Source organism: Strongylocentrotus purpuratus, unplaced genomic scaffold, assembly GCF_000002235.5.
Source record: "Strongylocentrotus purpuratus isolate Spur 01 unplaced genomic scaffold, Spur_5.0 spur5_scaffold_12, whole genome shotgun sequence".
NCBI classification, from domain to species: domain Eukaryota; kingdom Metazoa; phylum Echinodermata; class Echinoidea; order Camarodonta; family Strongylocentrotidae; genus Strongylocentrotus; species Strongylocentrotus purpuratus.
The window spans coordinates 32,181,672-32,200,698 of NW_022145597.1; the positions used below are offsets into that span (position 1 = coordinate 32,181,672).

The following is a 19,027-nucleotide window of genomic DNA, read 5'->3' on the forward strand; positions in this document are numbered from 1 at the left end:
GTTTAAATGTCGGTCCCCAGACGTATATAATCATATTTGATTGATACACGTCTGTAAAAACCCAATACACACACACACACACACACACCCTCGTTGAATGTAAGGCAATACTAATTTACACTGTTGGTCATAATGGTGGAATAATTATTTTTGCCCCAATTTATGGAATGATTTTGACAATGATTTATTCCTTATTGATCAAGATAATAGTGTTCATTCTCAGATTTAATTGGTGAGTGTTTGTTTTGCGTGACTGCTGAAGCATGTGTATACTACCAGTGGCGGATCCAGGGGCCCGGGCCCCCTCTCCTGGGAAGAAAACGTTTAATGACACGTTAATTTTACCTTTTTTTTGGAGATGGGCCCTCTCCCCTAGCGCTCAAGGGGAGTGCGATTTTTCAAATTGTCGAGCCCCCCCCCCCCCCCCCCCCCCCCCACTTAGCGAATTATCGTCCGGCGCGATTTTCTAATTTTCGGGAGCAAAACAAATAGTGCTCACTACCCCCCCCCCCCCCGAGCGAATTATCGGCCTGCTTTTTCGCCACTAAAAAAACCCTCACGAGTTGGGCCCCCTCCCCTGCCGTCGGCTGGATCCATCCCTGTATGCTACTATGATAATCAACTAGGGGACCTACGTCCTCAAGTCATAACTGACAGTAATGAGGATCAATGCCTCACAAAAGGGCACTAATAAAGCTGGTCGACACGGTTTTGATCCTGTGGCCTCACAGTTACGAGGCCATTGCCTATTCACTGAATCATGACTGTATGCAGCGGGGCCTAGGGTACATCGCCGCCCCCACAAATACCAAAAACAAAGAAAATGCAATAAATTATCAATAATTCATTGCATTTTGCCCCGACCCCTAACATAAAAAAATCCTCCTTGTGGGCCTGCCTTGAACCATAATGCATGGCACTACAGAGGATTTTTTCCTGTTGGGGACACGCAAACCAAACATTCGCAAATTATTATTCATTAAAATCTGAAAATGTATACCGCAATTTAGATCTACTAGGAATAAATCATTGTCAAAATCATTCCATAAATTGGGTAAAAATAATTATTCCACCTTTATGACCAACAATGTAGATCCCCTCAAAACGACATGGCTTAAAAATGGCTTTCAGTGGGAAAATAACGACCATTAGTTGTCGAATCGATTTAAGTGATTGCAATCACCTAAGTGATATTCGTCATGATGCCACGTCATGATGCCATGCCTCTACTAACATCCCTTCATTGGTTGCCAATCAAAAAGATGATTATTTCTAAGTCTCATTTATTTGTATACAAATTTGTTCACGATCAGGCGCCAGAGTATTTTAGTGACTGTCTTGAGTTGTATCGACCTGTACGTACAAACAGGCACGTAGCCAGAGTTCGATGTTTAGGGGGGGGGGGGGGGGGGGCACCTACATGTAATCGATCGAGGTAACAAAAAAAGGGGTCTAAAAAGTTCAACCGATCTTGGAAATTTTAGGGGGGCACGTGCCCCCCCCCCCCCCCCCCGTGGCTACGTGCCTGCGTACAAACCTTTACCCATTTCGATTGACTTTTCATGTGGCTCGTAGTAAGGCAGGAGATCGCACATTCACTGTTGCAGCAGCTAAGGAGTGGAATAAACTTCCCTCCCGTATAAAAGCTGTTCCATCAGTGGATGTCTTTAAAAGCTCCTTAAAACCTACTTATTTCCTACTTGATTCGCTATTATTTTTGTTTGTTCAATGTTATGTTAAGATTTGTGGTTATATTGTTATATTGCATATTATTGTAAGCGCTGTGATATAGTGTACTATGAATAGCGTAGCTAAATGCCTAATACTAATAATAATAATAATAATAATTCTGATTTGTAGCCCCTTGTACCGAATGGTCGAACGTATTTGTGCTGCATAAAGATTAAATCAGTTTAATTTTGGCCATTACCAGTAGTGGGTTATGCTCATGTAGGCTATCTGTTAGAGCTCATTTTATGCTATTACCAAAGATAAAAAGGTGTCAGCCAGTCACCCAATAGTGTCTGACTGTAAAGTCTAGAAGGTAAACTTGATTGAAAAAACACATTGATGGTACAATGATTTGCTTAAACGCGTCACCTCCCTTGAACTCTTCCACTATATCCGTAGTTTTAGAGTTGTTGTTTGCTGATCGAGGTTTTGTAGATGGCGCTCTTCAATCTCTTTAGATAATACCATAGAGGTCATCAATAAACCATTCCTTCTCAATTCCAACTTAAAATGTTGGAGTAGACCCCCCCCCCTCCAATTTATACTACATATTTCAGGCAATTAGACATTTTCAATCTTTCTCCAAGTGTAGGTTATGAAAGTCAGATTTGAGAACTAAGTAATAATATTCAAATCTCACCCACAAATGTAATAATGCCCACAAATGTAATAACGCCCACAAATGTAATAACACTTTACCCACAAATGTAACAACACCCACAAATGTAACAACACCCACAAATGTAATAACACTTTACCCACAAATGTAATAATTTCACCCACAAATGTAATAACCACTTTACCCACAAATGTAATAATTTTGAATCACCCACAAATGTAATAATGACTTTACCCACAAATGTAATAAATTTGAAGTGATATTTTGAATCACCCACAAATGTAATAATGACTTTACCCACAAGTGTAATAAATTTGAAGGGATATTTTGTCAAATTTGTTCAAAACAAAAACCCTGTAATAAAGCATGGGTATAGCTAACTACCACCTAGCCAACTACCCCCGGACATCTACCCCCGGACATCTTACCCATCCAACTACCCCTCCCCTGGACAACTAACTCCCCTCCAACTACCCCCCCCCCGGACATCTACCCCCAAGCAAATTAAGGTAGTTGGGGGTAGTTGGAGGTAGTTGGATGGGGGTAGTCGGATGGGGGTAGATGTCCGGGGGTAGTTTCAGGGTGGGGGTAGTTGGCTGGGGGTAGTTGGAAGGGGATAGTTGGATTGGGTGGGGGGTAGATGTCCGGGGTATTTGACGGGGGTTGATGTCTGGGGGTAGTTGCAGGCGCGTAGCCACGGGGGGGGGGGGGAGGGGGCACGTGCCCCCCTAAAATTTCCAGGATCGGTTGAAATTTTGTAGACCCCTTTTTTTGACCTCGATCGATTACATGTATGTGCCCCCCCCCCCCCAAAAAAATATCAAACTCTGGCTACGTGCCTGGGTAGTTGCCCGGGGATAGATGTCCGGGGGGTACTTGACTTGGGGTAGATGTCCGGGGGGGGTATTGTCCGGGGTAGATGTCCATGGGTAGTTAGCTGGGGGGGGGGGTATCATTCTAGGGGGTAGTTAGCTGGGGGTAGTTGGCAGGGGGTAGGTGTCCTAGATTATCGATTAGAGATTATGTCTGACATTTCTTTCGGGGGAGTCCCCTCTCTCGTGGTTGTAGCTCCATGGTAATGAGCAGTGTCAGAACACTAAAGTTACAACAAATCACAGCAATAAACAAAACTGTGACGGAGACGTTCTTAATATTGAGCACTTAAATCAGGCAGATATATCAATTACTTCATTGTAGTACAATATCCAGAAAGACCAGAAGATATTGTAGAAATCAAAAGCATAGAACAATAAAAGCAAGTGGCAAGGACTGCTTCTTCTGTTACAAAAGTGTGTACTGACCAAAATCAGGTAGGTTCATGTTATTTATATACAGTGATCTATGGGAGTTAGTGAATGTGCGCGTGAGTAGAACGTATTAACGTACAGCTATATTGTGACTTTGGACAGTGGGATGAATTATAACCTTGTTTGCTTGTAAAAGGCATGTGAGTTACTCCACCTTTTTATACGTAATAATTATTTTGGTTCTGTTACCGTCTGTATATTAATGAAACAACCTCTTCATTCGTTTGGAATAAAATACTTTCTATCTTACAAAATCTATGTATCCATCATTGCATTACTATAAAACCATAACCTCTGCAATTTACTCACATTGATTGAGAGAGTATATAGATATTTTATCAGTCAAAGGGTTCTGCAATCGTTCATTCAAAACATGCAAATATGTTTCGCGCGATCTCGTTATACAGCTATTTATGATTTGTTATATGAAAGTATGCATTGTTATTTGCTTGTTAACCGATCATCATTTCAGACTTGTTCTTGTTTATATAGCTGCTTGAGTGTTTCAGAAGTAGGGAAAACTGTAATATAGCCTAAATGTGTTTTGTTTGTATTTGCCTTTGAATAAATTTCGTTCTCATGAATTCCCACCGTGTACCGCGTACCAATTGGTAGTCTTGAGTATAAGTAATTGATACGTTCATCACATGAAGAAAGGTAATTCATTCACGCACTCATGAAAATATAACATCGCAATCCAACGTTTCAATGTCACTAATAGCGTACATATATATATATATATATATATATATATATATATATATATATATATATATAAATATTATGTTACATATCGTGAACATATTTCATAATCACATGCATAAAACAATCAGCGTCAATATTTAAATACATTTAAGGTCACTTATTCAATTACTTTTTTTTCTACGAACATTGAATTCCAGGATATTTGTGGGCGTTAGAATATTTACATGATTAAGAAATCGTCGACGGTCAACGAACCATCGAATCGGTCCCTCCTCTGTGTGTTATATGGACCATTTTGACTGATTCGTCAGTTCGTGTGACCGCCGACCAATCATTTATTTGTGATGTGTTTTATCCACATAAAAAATTATGTAATAATGTAATTTATTTTTAAATGAAAAAAAAGAGGAATAAGATGGTGGGTCTTAGTTTCGAAGATTTGTTTAAATTTCTATTTCCTTTGAAATAACCGGGTCTGGAGGAAAGACTACGCTCTATACCCATCCTTGGGCGTCCTATATAGCCGATAAGCCTTTTGCTCGCCAGCCACTGAATTCTTCATCATTAAATAAAAGTTTAGCTTTTAAAAATCCAATTTATCCAAATCTATATATCAAAAAAAGTAAATCTAATTTTAAAGGAATAAAAATCCTGAGAGAAGAGGCGTAAATATTCACTTCTGAATGAAAACGCCTATAAATTAAAACAACAACAACAACAACAGTTATTCCACAGGAATGAGATGGTGAGGTCTTAGTTTGAAGATTTTTTTTCTTAATAACCGAGTCTGAAGTAAAGACTACGTTATAATCCCATGATTTATTACCGGGTCTTAATTTGGTTTGTTGTTTTGTTTTGTTTTGTTTCGTTTTTTGTTTGTTTTTTAACTTTTGAAAAACCGGGTCTGGAAGAAAGACTACGCACAACTAGGCGTTGTGGCGTGCGCCTGTAATCCAGCTAACAGTGGAAGTTACAAACTGATTCAGCCGAGGACGCAGGTTCGAAACTGAGTCACGTCTTTCGGATGATGACGTTTAAAGGTCGGTCCCGAGACGTAAATAATCATATCTGATTGACACACGTCTGTAAAAATAAAACACACACACACACACACGTTCTTCCACAGGAATAAGATGATGGGGTCTTAGTTTTGAAGATTTTTAAAAAGTTTTGAAATAACCGGGTCTGGAAGAAAAACTACGCTCTAAACCCATGCTTTATTACCGGGTCTAAGTTTGGAAGATGGTGGGGTCTTAGTTTTGAAGATTTTTAATTTTTTTTTTAAATAACCGGGTCTGGAGCAAAGACTGCGCGCTATACCCATGCTTTATTACAGGGTTTTAGTTTTAAATTCGACAAAATATCCCTTCAAATTTATTACATTTGTGGGTAAAGTCATCATTACATTTGTGGGTGAATCAAAATTATTACATTTGTGGGTAAAGTGGTTATTACATTTGTGGGTGAAATTATTACATTTGTGGGTAAAGTGTTATTACATTTGTGGGTGTTGTTACATTTGTGGGTAAAGTGTTATTACATTTGTGGGCGTTATTACATTTGTGGGCATTATTACATTTGTGGGTGTAACAGGGGGGTCACTCTCATACATAAGTGCTATACACCTGTGTCCATCAACCTCTGAAATGGACCCTAATGGCGTATCGCACCTTTTTTAAATGGACTTATGACGTATCGCATCTTTTCTGAAATGACCCTAAAGGCGTAGGTATCCCACATTTTTCGAAGACGTCGAAACATGTGAACCTGAAAAAAGGGAAAACGTCGACGCCGCCGTATAGCTGAAAAGACATCCTTTCGGCGCTTTTTTTTTTTTTGGACGCGGGTGCGTAACCAGTCATGTTGGGAGTGACCCAACCCCCTCCCCCGGGCTCAGCCCCTTCCATGAATATAACTTGACATTAATTCAGATACCTTCTCGATACCTATCTTTACGCACTAAGAATAATAACGCACCCAACCCATCAGTCATAATTATGAAGGCGGTGCCATCAATTAGTATGGTCAGTTAGAAGGGGGATAACTTAAAGATAAATATACGAAAGAAATATATTATACAAATCGGTTTAAAAAAAACCCTGCCTAATTACTATACAACTCTTGATAGATACATACCGTGCTTATTTTTAATAATACAATATAACAAAATATGTAAAAAGTAAGTACGAATTATAACACTTAATTAATAAGACCGACTACTCCATGAAATGAAAGCGTAAAACTGTTACCTGAAATTCAAAGAAAGTTCATAAATGAATTATGTTTGACATCGTTTATCGTGGTTACATAACATGGAATATCAGGCACCCTCCCCCCCCCCCCCCCCATTTTTCTCTTTCTCTCTCTCTCTCTATGATTTAATAATTAATAAAAACAAAAATCATAAGCAGATTTAATGACGTATTTACAAAATCCCCTTTTTGTAATCTAACTTGACATAATCATCATTCATGGCTTCGTCCAGCATTGACTGTGAAATCTGAGGGAAATATTTGGTAAACGCCTCTTTGATCTCTTTACGAGACCTGAAATAGGACTTCGAAATGCATCCAGGCTCATTCTCTATTAATAGAGTAGTGTTATTGATACAAACAAAGCGACCGTCAGGAAACGCCATGCATTTGAGGCTGGTTAGAAAGAAATGTCTAGGCATATCATCAATGCTGACATATCTGGGTGTCATGCTGGGTTTAAAGTGGGCTACCTCGACACCTTTCTTGAAATTAATGCGGATAAATCGGTACCAACCATCGGTGACAGGAAAGGTTTCCATGGTCTGCTTGGCCGGGTGACCGTCGACTTGATGCAAACAAAATATGACGTCATCTTGGCGGGAAAACTTGAAACGCAGGAAGGACTCGTGGTACACAGGTGACTCGTCCTTGAAGTCGAAGGGAACTGCGCAAAAATACGGATTCCCGTTCCCGACGTCGGCGTAATGCCTGCTGCCCTCACTTGTCAAATTGTGGACGATTACGGCGGCATGGTCGCTGGGTTCTTCGATGTCGCAAGCGATGTCGATGTCGCAAAAACGAGCCGCACGTTATATAACTGGCAACTTTGACCTGAATGTTTCTTTCAAAACACTTTCAAAAAAATTAGCTTGGCAAGACATTAATGAAAGAAAAGACTACTTTCTTGCCACACAAATGTTCAAATGTATACATGGTCTAGCCCCTCCACAGCTTTGTAATGATATCGAAATGTTTTGTGAACGACATAATCACCATACTAGGAACAATGATAGTCTTAATGTAGTCCCACCTGAAGTCCACCTCTCAATTTTTAAACAAGCCTTTAAATTTTCCGGTGCTAAGCGATGGAATGACATTCCCCACTTTATACAAAATGCCCAAACAATTGAAACTTTTAAAGTGATTTATAAGAAGTTTTATTTTTAATTTAATTTTTGTAAATATTTTTATCTTTATAGTACTTTGTTGTATATATTTTTTTTAATTATTTTATTAAAATGTATAATACAATAGTATGTTATTTTTAATGATACTTACATTTCTGAGTTATTACTATTTTGTTTTAATTTTATGTCAACATATGCAGTTAAATTATTTGAAACGTTGTTATATATTTCACATGTGATTTGCTTTTTAATGTTAACAGGACCATGTTGAAAAACAGTATACCTGAACATATTATCCTGTATAAAGATGTTTTAATAAATAAATAAATAAATAATAAGCGTGACATCAAAACCCAAAGCTTGGAGGAGGAGATAGAAGAAGACATTCTGTTGGTAACAAAGTCCGCCTATCTTATCGGTAAGAATATCCTGCTTGATCTCGGCTACGGTAGGAACATGTCTCTTGCGGTGGGGCGTGGCAATATTTTTGAGGTTCTGGAACGGGATGTGATGGAAATACGCTCGAAGGATCTTGAAGAAAGTCCTTTGGACTCGCCTCGAACTTGGTGGACGGCGCAGGGATGCACAGGGCATCACGCACGAAGTCAAAGGCTTCTTCCGGTGTAATCATCGTGTCATCTGTGGATCCCGACATTCTCTGAGGTATCAAAAAAGAAAAGAACGGAGAACTATTTCGTTACATTTTATCAATATGCCTATTTCATCGTAATCAAATATATTCCTCAACTTAAGCAGGGCTCCCACTTAGCCGAGTTGTATTGGCGAGTAATGGCGAGTTGTGATGAGTTGCCTCAAAGAGGCACTCGCAGTACTCGCGAATAGCTCTTCTTGTAACTCGGGATAACGCGCGACACCTTGGTATGGCTCGGCGTCACTTTTTACAACATTCCACGGCTCTCCTCGAAGTCGCGAGCACCTTTCCCTGACTCGCTCTCATTTGAGGTGAACTTGCTTACACTCGTAGTATACTCGCATTACTCGTAACAAGCTTGCACTGCACTCTTCATAACTCGTAGCAACTCGCCACCTTCATGTATATGTGAGTGCTATTCGAGTTTCCAAGAGTGGAGTACGAGCACGGTGATCGTGCTGCGAGTTACCTACGATATTAACGCGAGATTAGATCGAGTACGCGGACTTCAGGCGAGTTTCGTATGAGCATGAGCAGAGTGCAGGGCGAACATGACGAGCTTCACGAGCGCACCATGATACGTCAGCTGGCCTACAATTATGCAGAGGATCAAGGGCAGTTATTCCCTTGGCATATCGAGCAAATAATGCTTCTGGCAACCCTCTCCGGGGGGGGGGGCTGGGGAGCAGGGAGTAGGCAGGGGGCACAGTGCCCCCACTTTTTCAAGTACTCGAAATGTGCCCCTTTTTACATACGAAAAGTGGCCCTTTATCTTTGAAAAGTGCCCCTATTAATTGTGGAAGTGCCCCTACCCCTTTTCACCTCTTACAAGTGTCCCGTTTATTTCGATAAGTGCCCCTTTTCCGTCGACAAATGCCCATTTCCTATTTTTATGAGTGCCTTTTTTTTCATCCCTGGTGAGTTTCTCTTTCAGAAGGTGTAAGAAGTGCCTCATTTTCACTTCTGATAATTACTCTTTGTACTTTGACACGAGCTCCTTTTCTTTTCTGATAAGTGTCCCCTTTTCCTCTTATCATTAAACGCGCCCTTAATTTCAAGCGACTAACAGCACCTCCTCCTAAAGTTCACTCGCTCCGCTCGCTCGCGTTTATAGATGATATACTAATGTTACTTATCAAAGGTCTTTTCAGTCTAGCTTCCGTCATAAAAAAAATATGCATATAACCCCATCAGGATAGGGTATTTTGCATTTTATAAGATGTAATTTTTCGCACTGCGACCTCACAAATTTCCCCGCTCCATTCGCTCGGTCGCAAATAATTTTGAGGACCATCACACTCAACTGCATAGTATGATGCCTATATTTTGTACTGTGTACAAAGTGAAACAAATATTGAAATTATCCCTGATAATGTAATCACAATGTAAGGGTATATACCAATGTCTCAAAACATTGTTTATTTTCGCTTTGAGTTTTCAAGCGAGTTCTCGCGAATTTACGCGAGTTCAACCTCGCGCCAGCTCCCCACAACTCGGGGCTCCAACTCGGCCAAGTGGGAGCCCTGCTTTAGATTGGGCCCATGGACCTAACTTACAGGAGCTATATTAATCAGAAAGATCAATGCCTACGTTAGATGGAATCCAAGAGAAGAAGAAAAAGGACTTTCATATATATATGTAGCTTTTACTGTGCGTTCAGGCGATAAAAATGGTGGTGGCGCACTCTTACTTTTAGTATCTGTAACATTGTGCAAATTGTATTGTGAAGTTCGTTGAACACTTTCGTCACTAAAGTGTAATTTAGCAAAATACGTCAACCAACCAATGTTGCATGATTAACCACGCAGAATAATATCGAAGGAAATCCGTTCGCGTGCTTAAAGATATGGACCGGTGGTGGTAAAATTGCGGTTCAAGGGTTTTGGGTGCAAAATATCCATTTAATATTATTTAAATATTGAATGCAGAGGTTTAGATGGCAATACTTCAACCTAAATTCGCAAAAAAACAGAAATATATGCCCAAATGTTCAATGTTGAAGTGCATTCGCGATATTCTATCCAGGCCGGATCAATATGATAATTTACCAAATACAATATTAATAGGCGGTTTCCCGGTAAAATTTGTATTATCACGTATTATTCACATGACTGATAATAAGAGCTTTCATTTAATTTTTTGAGAGGCCGGGGGCGTTTCCAAAACTGCCCGCCCGCCCAATTAAGACATAACAGTCGTCTGGTCTATATAACACCGAGTGAAATAGATATAAATGGGGTAAATCAGTTCAAAGCTGCTTCAATACTGAACATAAAAAGAAAACACTGAACACAGATTCTGAGGGACGTTCATTGCAATTCTAGAATCAAAATTTAAAACAAAAGTCATAAAGAAATATTATTAAACCAATACGTTTTCCGAACCTAAATGCGGTTTATGGGTTCCACTCTAAATCTTCTATTCACTAAGTTTTATTCGAGGAAGGGCTGAGCCGGGGGAGGAGGGGAGGGGGGGGGGGTCACTCCCAACATGACAGGCTACGCATCTACGTCCAGAAAAGCGGGTGTCTTTTTCAGCTACATGTATATGGCGTCGTCGACGTTTTTCTTAAAAGGATTTTTTTAAAGCACTGATCGCACCCCCTCCCCCCCCCCAAAAAAAGGATACCTTTCAGGTTCACATGTTTCGACGTCTTCGGTTAATGTGCGATACAGACGCCATTACGGTCCATGTTCAGAGGTTGATGGACATGGGTGGGTAGCAATTGGTGTATGAGAGTGACCCCCCCCCCCCCCCCCCCCCCGGGATACCGAGATTAGAATATTATTACTTAGTTCTCAAATCTGACTTTTATAACCTACAATTAGAGCAAATTGGCAAATTTAAATTTTGTATAAATGTGTAGTTTAAGTTGAGGGGGTCTACTCCAACATTTTAAGTGGGAAATGAGAAGGAATGGTTTATTGATGACCTCTATGATATCAGAGATCGAAGAGCGCCATCTACAAAACCTTGATCAGCAAACAACAACAGACTTCACTACTTAGGCCTATAGTGTAAGAGTTCAAAAGGAGGTGACGCAAAAGGAAATCATTGTACCATCAACATGTTTTGTAATCCAGTTGTTCCCATAATGTTAATCAAGAGATTTTGTTTACATCATTCAACGACACTTCCAAGGTCCATTTTATAGTGAAAACTAATCGTTCGTTCGTTCGTGTCTCCTTAGATCAAGATTAATGTAATCTTGATCTTCGGAGTAGTTACTACAACCGACCGTAAGACACGTTGCCCCGGGGTGCGAGATAGGACTCTTGTAGCATGCCCCCTTAACTTAAAGCAACTCTTGAATATTTGGGAAAAATCATGAAATCATCCCTTTTAATCATACAGCATATCGGTACTGTTATTGTTCTAAATCCAAATGGCAGTTTTGATTACTAATACTTGAGCTTCCTCTCTATATAACATCTAGTTAACTTTGTTAGAATGTCACATAGCTTTACAAATGCTGACCAGTATGGATGGCTTATGATTATATTGAGCGATGGCATTCAACTCAAGACAGAGTTAATCTACAAATGTATACAGTTTGTAGCACCCATGTTTAGAGAGCACGAAATATAAGCAATATTGATCTTCAGACAATTATTTGCTCATGAACAGGAATGACAGTATAAAGTTAACATGCCAATTTCAGGCTTTTACTGTTTGTGCTAAAATGTTCAAAATTCAATAATTTCATTTTGTGGATTGAAAATTACATAGATAGGGTCATCTGTTTGTATACACACTGTACAAGAAAAAAAAGTTGATAAGTTAGAATATTCCGGGGAAATTGGCGATTCAATTTGGCATACATCATAATCTCTTCAATGTCCTCTTTTTGTCCTTTTTCTTCTTCTCCGCGAGAGCGACCTTTTTATCTCCCGCATGTTTCTTGGCAGCTGGACCGTGCTGTGAGTTACTGCCCGACGTGGAGGGATTCGAATCCTCATTCTCCCGCGATTCTTTGGAGGAACGATGAGGCTGAGCGTGGATCTCGGTCATCATCTTGGCTCGTGAGAAGTATGTGTCGTACTGTTCTAGAAGCAGCTTGCCCGCCTCTTCGTTTAGCGCCGACTCGGGATTGGGGTAGATGAGAAGACATTTGATGGTCAGTAGTAAATGCTTTATACCCATGTCAGCCTTCCAATCTCTTTTGAGTGTGTTGACACAGATCTCTCCATTACTCGCTACGTTAGGATGGAACACCTTTGTGAGGAAGTACCCTTTGGGAGGAGCTTTGGGGAAGTCTTTGCCTAACACCAGCTTGATTCGAAATTGTCCAGCTGCATAGGGTGTTCCAGCTGGTCCTTCTATGACAGCATGGATGTCTGTAATATCTTCCTCACTAGGATGCACCTTGATACCTTCTGGAGGAGAAGACTTCAGCTCTGCAATCTCTTTGGATATTCGACGGATTACATGGGGTGAGAAATTTTCCATATTGGATAAGCTCCCAGAAAGTGACATTTTGAAAATTGGCCTTCAGAATCCGTCAAAAATTGGTTTATTTATCGGGGATATTTAGGATCGTTGCGAGTGCGAAAAACAACAGCAGCTGGGTGAAAACTAATTTGATTAGTATATTCTGTCTTGTTTGTAGATCCTTTCTAGAGGGCAATTCCATTAGTTTAGTGTCATAATCTCAAAGAACGATTTCCATTGCTTGAAACCCACGACCATGACCAGTATATAAACGATGGTCCGCCGCCACCCTTTGGACTTTGGACTTTGATTATTTCACCCTAAAAAGGCCGGGCTATTTGAGGTCTTAGTACGGCGGGGGGGGGGGGGCATTAATTATGCCCCCCCCCCTTAAGATCTCGGCCGCAAAGAGGCCGATCGCCGCGAAAATTTGCACGCATGTCAAGTGAAGTGTATAGAATAATATGATAATTTCAATTTTTTGAAAAATTCACTCATTTGCATATTTATGGTAAATTAAATTTATGCAAATAAAGTCATAAAAATCACATTTTTACCCATACATAATATATTATTCATATTTAAGCATTCTTTTTCACTACATATATTCATTAGACCATTCTGAATAATAATACGACAAAAAATTTGGAAGAGCCAACTTATTCCTTATGTTATCCCTTGTTTTGATAATTTCTTATGTATTTAATTCACTGTTTTTTTAACTTATGTATTTCATTGTTTTTGTTGTTCTATTTCATTTCTTACTACAATTGACTCCCTAAACAACCACCTAAACTTGAAACAAGACCCAATAACCCATGTTTGATCTGTTTTGAGGAAAAATGACTTTTCCATATGTTTTGTACACAAATCTAAATCAATCTCATCCCTTCTAGTCTACGCCGAAGGCAAAATGATTATGAAGGAAAAACTGTGCGCCATCTACACGTTCGTAATGGCGTTATCACAGTTTTTCCTTCATAATCATTTTGCCTTCGGCGTAGACTAGAAGGGATGAGATTGATTTAGATGACTCCGGCAGCGAGAGTTTAACACGGCTTGCAAGATTTTCAACATGGATGTCGATTTTGACCCATAATTTCCTTAAAAGGGACCATTAAACGGATTATTTCAGTCAAGTGGAACTGATTATTATAGCCTAGGCCTAATTTACAATATAACATGCACGAGGTAAAATGACATTTTGGGGGATTTTGGGGGCAAAACGCTACGACAGTTAACGTCCCTCGAATAGGACGTTAAATGGAGGCCCCGTGTACAGGAGAGACCACCCTTGCACGTTAAGAACCCATTGCACTTTTCGTATAAGAGTAGGGGGAAACCTCGGTGTAATGGTCCACCTGCACACCCCAATCAGGCCGAGTATACGGCATCTGCAAGAATCTTCAGTATTGTAACAAATCAGGGTTTTAGTATTGGACGAAGGTTAAGCATTTTCTGTTGTACGCACATGCGCTATAGCAATATGGCGCATTGTTGATTTAGCAATTACCAAACTGAAGGAAAATGAGCATAAATTACATATAACAAACATGTTGGTGCAATTATCATGTTTCTTTTGGGATATTATTTGTGTAGTAGTTATCTAATCAGGAATAAGGGTTACACTGAAGATTATATGTGAAGATTTAATGGGATTAGCAGAAATGTTGGGTTGAAGTGTTGTTTTACTAACGAGGACATAATTGTTCTTTTATACGGTTATGTATTGGGAAATTGTTAGCTTGGCCAGGAGTGTGTAACTTGGACTTTCCACTGCACTGTATCCGATACAGGCCAGCCTCACCGAGGCTGGCCTGATAGTTGGCCTGATAGTTGGCCTGGCCCTATAATACCTATACTACCTTTAATTGAGTCTTACATCTAGTCTACACTTGTACTTGTGCTGAGTTAACCCTGAATGTTGACTGGATCGCATTAAAGAATATCAACATACAACTCATGATTGGTTTTGATTTCTTGAGCAGTGAAACCGTAGTTAGACGAATGGATGAGAAGAAGTGACAGGTATTGACGAAGCATGATTGACTGCTCGAGGGATGTTCAATTGATTGATGATGTGCTCAAGGCGTTTTTAGGTGACCGATTGCAGTCGATGGACGAATGATTGTTGAGAGACGTGTGAGCAGTAAATAACTCCAGCCATTAAGCTACGGCATATATTTTGTCCAAACGGACAGAGGGCGCCTGGCCAGACACGGGCATCCTGACAAATACTCTGTGTCAAGCCAAGGGGGCGAACCGAGTCCGTCACAGTATTGAAGGAGGCAGATTATCTTGAAAAAGAAGAAGGGGACCTGAAATGGCCGTGGCGTTATCAAGGGAATGTGTATATACGGTTTCCGTCTCTAAAGAGAGAGCCGGCCGACCCTACCCCAATAAGAGGCTAACGAACGAAAGAGACGGAAAATTCGGTCTACCTCAAACCAAGGAGGTAATACATAGGGGTCTATGTGTTGATTCAAAAGCCCTTGTGTCACAAACCCGTGCGCGCGCGCGTCCGTACATGTATGTAGGACCAAAGACGTTTAAATATAATTACTAGACGGAAAGCAGCACTCGCGGAAACCATGCAGACGAATGTGATTAGGCTCCGCCTCTTTTGGATCATTTGAAGACAAAATAAGCACCCGAGGCGGCTTTTTGATTGGATAAGAGCCTCATGAATATGTATTTTATCGATAGTATCGTTTAAGAAACCGGATAATATATTTGACCTCATGCGTCACTTTAATTATGCAGATTTATGCACGACGCTACTACACTCGCACAAACTGAGAAGATTTAGTTCATTGAGAATGGGTGAGTAATTGATTGAAATATGAGTAGTTTAAGTGAATTTAGTCATCAATTTTGAAAAAGCTACAATATTCTTCGTGATCTACGGTAATTTAGTTTCATTTTGAGACAGTTCTCACAGATTGTTTGGGAAAACACTAGGAAAATATTGCTCTTGAAATTGCACTTTGATTTTTATCGTCATGAAGTAGTTTGACTGCGGTTTGCCGTCATTTCACCCTAGTACTCCAGTTAGGGACCCGGGGTTTCGGCAGGCCCACTGCGGGAATTTCGGTGCTCATTTGCATCAAGATCAAACTTTCAAATCAAGTTTTATTTCAGATTTGATCGTCATCATGAATCTAATTCACCAATCATCGATTGAGTTTAAATCTAGATTTAACGTTACACCTTAAAATAATCTATGAAGCATGATTTTTTGATAATCCAAGTGGATTAATTCTTGTTAAAATCTTTAGTAGATGTGGACCCTGATTGCTTTACTTATCATCAGTGCCATCCGTTCGCTCATAGTAGTTGCACCATCGGTACGCGGTGTGTGTCAACTTTATTTAGGGTCTAGGCCTATATTAAGGCCTAGACTCTAGACTCTAGACCAAAATTATCTGTGACCATTGATAATCAAACAACTCCAAATCCTATTTCATTTAGATGTAAACCTGGAACTTATTAATAAAAATATTTTTTTTTAAAGAACAACACTAAAGTTAGGTCTAGATAGACTAGAATCTAGTCTAGTCTAGGATTTGTTTATTTAATAGTGGGTCCAGTGTGCTTGTCAAGTTGTCATTAGTTAGACTGAGAGGTCTGTAATAACTAATATAGATCTAGATCTATAGACTAGAGTCGAGACGAATCTAGACCCCTATTAATTTTTAGAGATTTTTTTTCTTCTCCAAATTGTGCAGTTCATGTTGATAAATCTTTCTTTTAAAATAAAAAATAAAAAATTGTGTGTAAGAGAAGAACCCTAGTCCACAATTATGTTTACTTATGTAGTCCACCTTTTCTTCTTGTTTTAATAAACCAATTCTACTGAAACTACTTTATATTCATAGGCCATATATAGGCCTAGGCCTAAAGCACTTTTTGAGACACAAGTTAAATCTTCCATTTAGTTTTACTTTGTACTGTGGTCCATTAAATAGGAATGTTGATTTCCACACCATATTAACATTAAGGCCAACCATGACATCAAAAATAGCTGTAGTTAAGGAGAAAGGGACGCCTTGATTTTCATACTGATTTGTTTTTCTTCTTGTTCCAACAGATTGAAACTGAAGAAGAGCTGGAAGGAGTTAGCTGATGAGTAGACATTACAACATTTTTTATAGTTGCAAGATGACGCAGAAAGTCCCATCCAGGTAAAAAAAAATCAGGATATTTAGCACACAAACATAAAACGACCACCTAGTAATTCACTAAACAGGAAATGTAACTAAGTTTATGTTGCAAGCGTATACAGGGGCAGGGGTGGGTCCAGGAATTTCTTGCCGGGAAGGGGGGGGGGGGGCACACGGTGGGAAAGAGAACATATATATATATATATATATATTTTTAAGTCCCCCCCAAAAAACGACTCAGCCAGCCGCTGGGGGGGGGGGGGGGGGGGGGGGGGGGGAGTAAGAGGCACTTTTTTTTTTTGGTTACAAAATTTTTTAATTTGACATTTTGCTTCGTTGGGGGAGGGGGGGGGGGTAAGGTCACCTTTTCAGGTAACCATTGGCATATTTTTTTTTTTTTTTCTTTTTTAATAATTTTTTTGTTTTGTTCGGGGGGGGGGGGGTGGGGGTACGCCCTGTTTTTCAGTACATTTGGGCGAATTTAGGGCTGATTTTAACATGTTTTGGGGGTCGGAGGGGGGGGGGGGTGCCCAAAAAACATGTTAAAATCCCTCCGACCCCAAAAAACATGTTAAAATCAGCCCTAAATTCGCCCAAAATGCACGTGCCCCTGTGCCCCCCCCCCTGGATCCGCCACTGAGGGGAGGGGTTTTTTTTATTCAGTTCTGCACTTAGCACACAAATATTGATGTCTTTCCTTTCTTTGTTTACAAAGAAATTTGTCCTTATTTTACAGGAGGTCCTGTGTGTAGAAGAACCATATCTAATGCACATTCAAAGCACTACATGATCATACATGTAGGGTATACACAGGACCCCTCATTACTTTTTTGCAAGTGCTTTCACTTCTTGAGCAATGAAGATGAAGAAGAACACAAATAAGATCAATGAAAGTCTGTTTATAGGATGTATTATGGTTGATATGTAGCCATTAATATCAATTTGTAATTGAAGTACCTACATTGTTTTCTCTCATGTAGGATGATGCTTCGCTACAGTGGATGATGAAGCCATGTTGGTTTCAAACTCAGGAGGAACAAAGAACAGATATTGACGGGATCATATCTAGAGATGCAGCCTACTACACTTCATACGAGCAAGTGTGCTATATGTAGGTACCCCCAATAAACTATTGTGGAACACATATCGTGCAGAAAGTTATAGATCTGACAAAGATATTTTTCATTGTCCGTTGACTTGTAAAAGAATACTTGACTGAATATCACAATTGTGATTTAGATTAAAAATAATGTCAATATAGATGAAATATAAGTCTACATTACTTATGTTTCGTAGCATTATTTCCAGCACATTCTCTGGTCCAACTTGTTTGGTAATTTATGTCCCATACTTAACCGAGTATTATTCAATTATGAGCATGAGTTTACAGTACAAGTACATTGTACATGTATTACTTATTTCATACCTTGCCTGATCCAAGCTCCAGCAGGCCTTTGTCTTAATGGGATCATCTTAAATAATCTAAGATGTGGTCAGTATCTATAGTCTTGTAGGAAATATAGTTTAGGTTTGCCCACTAGAACCCAAGTAGTTTTGGTCCTTCCTCATTTTGTCAGAGCAGGTATCAGGGTGGATGTTATAGTTATTGTTGATTTTCTTATAACACTGTATCCTATTTCATTTTTCTATTCAACAGACTTGGGTTATCATTACAGCCCTTTCTTCTGAAAACTAGGCTACAACTTTATTGATGGATGCAGAAAACATCTACATGGACTACGTCTTAAAGATGCCACCCTCATATAATGAAGGGACAGTAGAGATGGGTTTAAACTTGAATATTTACATACTATTTATTTATTATTTTGTATTATTTGTTTGTAGAATACCACGTTTAAAAAAGCTAATGAATTTATCATCTTGTCAACTTTTAAATAATTAAAGATAACTAATCATCAAGGAATAACATTAACATTTTAACAATGTCAACTACCATTTTATAGCCAAATGACCTTAGGGCTGGGCAGAAAAAATTTCCTTGAAATTTAGTGATAAAGATCTATCAGTCTATATCAA

General features: G+C 39.4%; 2 protein-coding genes and 1 long non-coding RNA gene across 3 annotated transcripts; 1 reads left to right on the plus strand and 2 right to left on the minus strand.

Annotated features, from left to right (window-relative positions):
• Positions 1–6,719: 6,719 nt before the first annotated feature.
• On the minus strand, positions 6,720–8,437 carry LOC105441811. The gene is made up of 2 exons (XM_030982448.1): positions 8,081–8,437; positions 6,720–7,399 (listed from the first exon to the last, which is right to left on the minus strand). Exons 1-2 carry the CDS (start codon positions 8,336–8,338, stop codon positions 6,788–6,790), a joined length of 870 nt encoding a protein of 289 aa, XP_030838308.1. The 5' UTR covers positions 8,339–8,437; the 3' UTR covers positions 6,720–6,787.
• A 3,637-nt stretch (positions 8,438–12,074) lies between these two features.
• LOC115922788 (ubiquitin-conjugating enzyme E2 S-like) lies at positions 12,075–12,966 on the minus strand. The gene has a single exon (XM_030982449.1). The coding sequence runs from the start codon at positions 12,870–12,872 to the stop codon at positions 12,219–12,221; it is 654 nt and encodes a 217-aa protein (XP_030838309.1). The 5' UTR covers positions 12,873–12,966; the 3' UTR covers positions 12,075–12,218.
• Positions 12,967–15,578: 2,612 nt separating this feature from the next.
• On the plus strand, positions 15,579–18,003 carry LOC115922888. Its single transcript, XR_004063656.1, has 3 exons — positions 15,579–15,650; positions 16,918–17,011; positions 17,971–18,003. It is a non-coding gene; the product is annotated as an uncharacterized LOC115922888 (long non-coding RNA).
• Positions 18,004–19,027: the final 1,024 nt, after the last annotated feature.

Bases quoted from the DNA above. Each gene is read 5' to 3' on its own strand.
- LOC115922788 (XM_030982449.1), bottom strand. From the start codon at position 12,872: ATGTCACTTTCTGGGAGCTTATCCAATATGGAAAATTTCTCACCCCAT.
- LOC105441811 (XM_030982448.1), bottom strand. From the start codon at position 8,338: ATGCCCTGTGCATCCCTGCGCCGTCCACCAAGTTCGAGGCGAGTCCAA. The intron at 7,400-8,080 runs ATTATTTATTTA...TGCGACATCGAC, and splicing joins TGGGTTTTGATGTCACGCTT to ATCGCTTGCGACATCGAAGA.